We start from the raw sequence: 6,000 nt of genomic DNA, 5'->3' as shown, positions 1-6,000 counted from the left end.
TTAATTAGGGTAACAGCTGTTTGTTAAACATTCAAATTATTAGACTGAGAATAGAAATCTTTCTATAAGCAGATCCCAGTGCTGACTGATAATGGGCATTTTTGGATTCACATTCCTTTGTCCTTAGAATATAAAATTTCTTCTTTAAAGCATTCACTTAAAAATTTGAATAGTCACCATACCTATATCAGGGTGCATTTAGCTTTCCAATGAGCTTTGGCAACTGTTTTAATATACATTATCTTGTAAATAGGGCAGATATTATAGTTTCTTTTGGCAGAGGAAGAAAGGTTAAATGCCTTGCACAAAATCAGCTAATTGGGGTGCCTTGTAAATACAAGCTCTGATTTGCAGGCCAGGGAATCACTTGCTCTTTATTCCTATTGTAATAGAAACCTTCACTATTTTTTCTTCTAAATTAAATGTCAGGCTATAGTTATATATATATATATATATATATATATATATATATATATATATATATATATATTTGTCTGACTTCCTTGGAGTGTAAAGTTGGTTGAAGTTGAGTGACTATAGGTCAAGCACTCAGTGCATGCTTCCTCCCTGAAATAGCTTGAACTCTTAGGGTGTTTTTCTCATCTTGTCCTAGCCCTCCCAGGTGAAGTGCTTGATGGATGGCTGCAAAGAACTATACTTTAGTGACCGAGTTCTTCATGACCGCATTCACTGACCATCCCGAGTGGAGGCTTCCTCTATTCCTGGTATTTCTGAGTTTCTATCTCACCACTGTGCTGGGAAATACAGGGATGATGATCTTGATCCGCAAAGATCGCCACCTCCACACCCCGATGTACTTCTTCCTCAGTCACCTTTCCTTCGTGGACGTGTGCTACTCCTCTGTCATTGTCCCTCAGATGCTGGCCGTGTTGTGGGAACGAGGCTCAATCATCTCCTTAATTCGCTGCGCGGCTCAGTTCTTCCTCTTCACTTTCTTTGCTTCCATCGACTGCTACCTCTTGGCCATCATGGCCTATGACCGCTATGTGGCCGTGTGCCAACCCTTACTGTATGTCAGCATCATGACCGAGAAGGCTCGTTCGTGTTTAGTAGCTGCAGCTTATGTTGCTGGTTTTTCTAGTGCCTTTATTCGAACAGTCACAGCCTTCACGCTCTCCTTCTGTGGTAACAATGAGATCAACTTCATTTTCTGCGACCTCCCTCCTCTGTTAAAACTCACCTGTGGTGACAGCTATACCCAGGAAGTGGTGATCATTGTCTTTGCCATTTTTGTCATGCCTGCTTGCACCCTGGTGATCGTGATATCCTATCTGTTCATCGTCATTGCAGTCATGAAGATCCGCTCTGCTGGAGGCCGGGCCAAGACCTTCTCCACCTGCGCCTCCCACCTCACGGCCGTCACTCTCTTCTTTGGCACGCTCATCTTCATGTATCTGAGAGATAATTCAGGCCAGTCCTCAGAGGGAGACCGAGTAGTATCTGTGCTCTACACAGTGGTGACCCCAATGCTGAACCCATTCATTTATAGCCTGAGGAATAAGGAGGTAAAGGAGGCCGTTAGGAAATCCCTGAGCAGATTAAAAGTTTCAGGGAGGCTCTAGATGCACCCCTGTAAGATATGTCATTCTATAGTTTCTCCATCCTTGGTGCTTTTTTTTTTCTCTCTCTCTCTCCAATATTCTTGGGAAGGCTTTCTTGCACTTACTGAAAGGTCAGCCCAAACTTCCCACTCCACTTTCTGACTCCATGCAGAAGTGACATGTGTCAATATTTGACATATTAGATGGCTGGTGTTTGGCTATGGCCTGGTTCTCAGAACTGGGAAGTAGATGTTGTAAGAGGGCACATTTTAAGCCGGGTGTCGATGGCTTGCGCCTGGGGTCCTAGATACTCAGGAAGCTGAGATCTGAGGATCAAAGTTCAAAGCCAGACTGGGCAGGAAACTCCGTGAGACTCTTATCTCCAAATAATCACCAGAAAACTGGAAGTGGAGCTGTGGCTCAAGTGGTAGAGCGCTCGCTTAAAGCTTAAGAGCTGAGGGACAGCGCTCAGGCCCAAAGTTCAAGCCCCACAACCAACAAAAAAGAAAAAAAGAGGACACATTTTCTTTTTCGTTTTTTCATGCCCAGTGCCTAGCTAAGGAGTTAGCACATAAAATGTATGCAGCAGGTACTTGACCGATCCGTGATTCCCAGGTTTCATGGCTACTTTTGGATTTCCAGCTTCTTCAGTTCTTAGTAGGCTGACTGCCAAATGGGCTTATATACTTTATAGGATTGTATTTTTGAGGATCCATGCACGAATGGGCAGAGACCATGTCGGTCTTTTTCACTAATATCTGCTGGACCATTAACTTCTCTGAGGGCTAGGAAGTACTTGAGAAATGCAAAAATAGTTGAAAAAATTCACAAAGCCATCTCTAAACACATGTGATGTTTTGATTCCGAGATTTTTTTTTCAGAGATTTTTATAAAGTCCTATCATGTATCTCAAAAAATTGCCTTCTTATGGTTTCTGTAGTTTTTAAGTCATAGTAGCAGAATTATAATAATATATTAACACACAGCAACTAATATTTTAAAGGCATAATTATCTTCCAGGATTTATACTGTTTGCCATAGAAATTCTATTTAACTTGTAGGGTATCCTCAGAAGGCAATTTCTACTAGTATCTTGGCTTTCTAGGTGGATGAGGCATTTAAGATTTAGAGAGTTTTTCCAAGATCAGGAGGCAAGCGATAGAATGGGGCTTCTACTCATCAGAGTCTGACCCTTCCATTACCATTCCTTCTGCTTCTACCTGTGATCTACTGCTTACTCTACATCCCTCAACCTGGAATTTATTGTTATTGTACTTTTTACTTTCATCGGGACAAGGAAAGGTAAAAGACCAGTCCATGGGTTAGAAGGCAATCAACAGTATCCATCTTATAGCTCCTAAGTGCTAGTATTTTGTAATATGACTCTGTGTTCTCTCTCTTGTCCCTCTCCCTCTCCTCCTCTCTCTCCCCCTCTCCCTCTCCCCTTCCTTCTCCTTTTCTCTCTTCTTACAGTCCCTGCCCCTTCATAGATAGCTCCACAGCCCAAACTCTAAGCTATTCCACAGTTCTGCCAGAGAAGCTGTACTCTTGGATTCTTTGTGTGGAGGATTTCATGATGAAAGATTCCTTGTCAAATTGTGCTTTGCCTCTCCTCACTCTGCTCCACCCTGGCCCTCCCCTCCCCTCCTCCTCTCCCTCTCCCTCTCTCTCTTTCTCTGTAGATGTTCATGAGATCACGTAGATGAAAGTGAGATGTATGAATTAAGCAATTGCTTCCAGACTCCAAGAACTTTCATATGAAGGACATATACCAAGTATTTTAGAACAGAATTGAAGGAAAATAATTGCACTAATGGTCCAGAGATTGGAGACCACACATTAGATTTTGTTCATGTTTTGGCATAAATCACCTAAAAACCTTCTGGGTGAGGTGAAGCACCTTTCAGGAGTACATTTCAAACACAGGCTGCCTGTTTTCCTTCTTCTGTAACAATTAGTATATGTGTAGGAGAGTTCTAGCAGAGGATCACAATAGCTCAATAGCTATGTACATATGACCTTATAAAATGATGCTAATCAAATAATCTACAAGATATAGAAAAAAGAGGTTTTAAATTTTTTTGTTAGGGTACTGTATGCAGTTATCCGTTTTGCTTTCTTTGTTTTCCCTCCTGTTTTCACTGCTTATGATTTCGGTTTCCTTTGTACTGTATATAAGTTTAGCTGATTTGGGGATGGGACAGGGAGTCACAGAAATGGTGAGACAAAGGAAAAAGGGTGAACCAATGCTACAGCGATCCTCACAAGACACTATGCTGGAAATGAATTTCACAACTTGTGGGGGAGGGGAGTTGGGAGGGAGTGATAACAGGAGAAAACAAGGGAGGGGGTAGCAATGTTGGACACGAATTGTATTCATTTCTTTACTCATGTAACTGTAACCCCTCTGTACATCACCTTGACAATACAAATACATTAAAAAATAAAATGTATATTTCCAAAAAGTACAGTTTTCAAGTAGTTGCTGCAGGCAATTCTTCCTGAACACATCAGCTTCTGCAGTAGGTGGTAAATGTGTTTGGGCACCGATGTAGCCATGTTTTTCTCCTTTTTTCCCCCGCTTAGCTGCATGGCTTAAGATCGGTTACTACCTTTCAACCTCCTTCACATCTGTGAAATAATATTTACTGAGCCATACTGTGGACCAGGCTTTACATGCATTTTACAACTGGGTCACAGAGAGAACAAGGAGGTATTTAGAAATGTCTAGCACGATGACTATGTGCATGATGGTCGTAAGCAGAGGGACCACAGCGGATTTGTGGCCTCTTTGCTTTTGGACAGAGGCAGTATCTCCTAGGTCCAGATTAGATTAAGCTACTTCCAGACATAGAACAGTCACTAATAATTAAAAAATATAACTCTTAAGCTAATGCACTCTTGCCATCTTCAAGCACTCTGCTAAAAGCTTCACATGAATCATTTATTTCAGTTCTCTTAACAAGTATAATAATTATTGACTCCAAGGAACTTCAAAACTGCAACAATCCAACACCCAGAAAAGGTACATGACTTGTTCAAATGGTGAAGCAAGAAATTAGCAGACAAGGAATGTTCCAATCTCAGGTCGCTCATAATCCAAAGTCTTTCCTCTTAACCTGTGATCCCTTCCCTTTTCTTTCTCCAAAGCCCCACACTTTTGACAATTTTCTTGCGAGGTATCTGAGTTTCAGCTGCATTCTTGGTTCCAAGGTTTGATTAATATGGGCTGACTAAACGCAAAGTTTATGGACCTTACATTGGTTCTTGTATATGTCAGTAAGCAAGAACTTGGGGAACGTTCAACTCTCTTAAAAGTGCAGGATTGGCTCAGATAAACTATTCCCCTCCAAAGCCCTTCCAGAATGCCTCTGGGATCAGAATTTCTTCTGATAAATAGCTTATCAGTGTCCTGTCACCAGGTAAGTATCAATCTGGCCTACAAGTCTTCTTTTGTAATTTTAAGTCATCCCTTAAGGAATTTGAGATTAACTATTATTTATAACTATTTATTAGCATTTAAAATGTTGAATTGTACATAAGTATACATTAGCATTTAAAATATTGAGTTGTATGTATGTAATTATTTTTGTTCTATTTACCTACTTACCTGTCACCATCATCATCATCTTATTATTATTATTCAAAGATAAGCCTGAAATCTTTTATTTTTCCCAAAACTTAAACAAAAGGCTTAGCTGGGCACTATTGGCTCATACCTGTAATCCTAGCTATTCAGGAGGCTGAGATCTGAGGATCGTGTTTTGAAGCCAGCTGGGCAGAAAAATGCATCTCCAATAAACCACTCAGAAATAACTGGAAGTGGTGCTGTATCTAAAATGGTAGAGCATTACCCTTGAGCACAAAGAGGACAGTTCAAGTCTGAAGACTGGCAAAAAAGAGGCTTTATTGATATTTAGTTGACACGTGATGAACTAAGCATAGTCAAAGTGCGCAATTTAGGTTCTGGCATACATATACTTATGAAACTATATAACTCTCAATAGTGCATACATCTATAACTCCTGAAAGCTTCCTTATATTCCTCTATACTTTCTCCCATATACTCTTTCCACCAACTCCCCACATTCACGAAGGAATTGCTGATATGCTTATTGTATTGTATATATTAATTTAAATTGTTTAGAATTTCATAAAAATTTTATATGAATGAAATAATGTGCTTTTTCAGAACATAATTATTTTATGAATCATTAACATTATCACATATATCAATAATTCAATTCTTATTGCTGAATATTATTACACTGTACGCATATACCACGTTTGTTTATTCATGAATCTGTTTTCTGAGCCATTTGGGTTATTTCTAGTTTGGGCTATTATAAATAAAGCTATAATGAACATTTCTGGAAGGATTTTGAAAAGATTCAAACTTTCAGTGCTCTTGGGTCAAGGGTACTCTTGGTATCAAAAG

The 6,000-nt window shown here is 39.9% G+C and overlaps 1 protein-coding gene across 1 annotated transcript; it reads left to right on the top strand.

The window, feature by feature from the left end:
* Positions 1-638: 638 nt before the first annotated feature.
* Positions 639-1,583, top strand: LOC138833555 (olfactory receptor 9Q2). The gene has a single exon (XM_070031833.1). The coding sequence runs from the start codon at positions 639-641 to the stop codon at positions 1,581-1,583; it is 945 nt and encodes a 314-aa protein (XP_069887934.1).
* Positions 1,584-6,000: the final 4,417 nt, after the last annotated feature.

This window comes from Dipodomys merriami, unplaced genomic scaffold (assembly GCF_024711535.1).
Source record: "Dipodomys merriami isolate MVZ:Mamm:240054 unplaced genomic scaffold, mDipMer1.0.p SCAF_21, whole genome shotgun sequence".
Classification (NCBI taxonomy): domain Eukaryota; kingdom Metazoa; phylum Chordata; class Mammalia; order Rodentia; family Heteromyidae; genus Dipodomys; species Dipodomys merriami.
The sequence above is the reverse complement of the archived record's forward strand: the minus strand, read 5'-3'. Positions and strand labels throughout refer to the sequence as shown.

Excerpts from the sequence above, each read along its gene's own strand:
- LOC138833555 (XM_070031833.1), top strand. The coding sequence starts at position 639 with ATGGCTGCAAAGAACTATACTTTAGTGACCGAGTTCTTCATGACCGCA.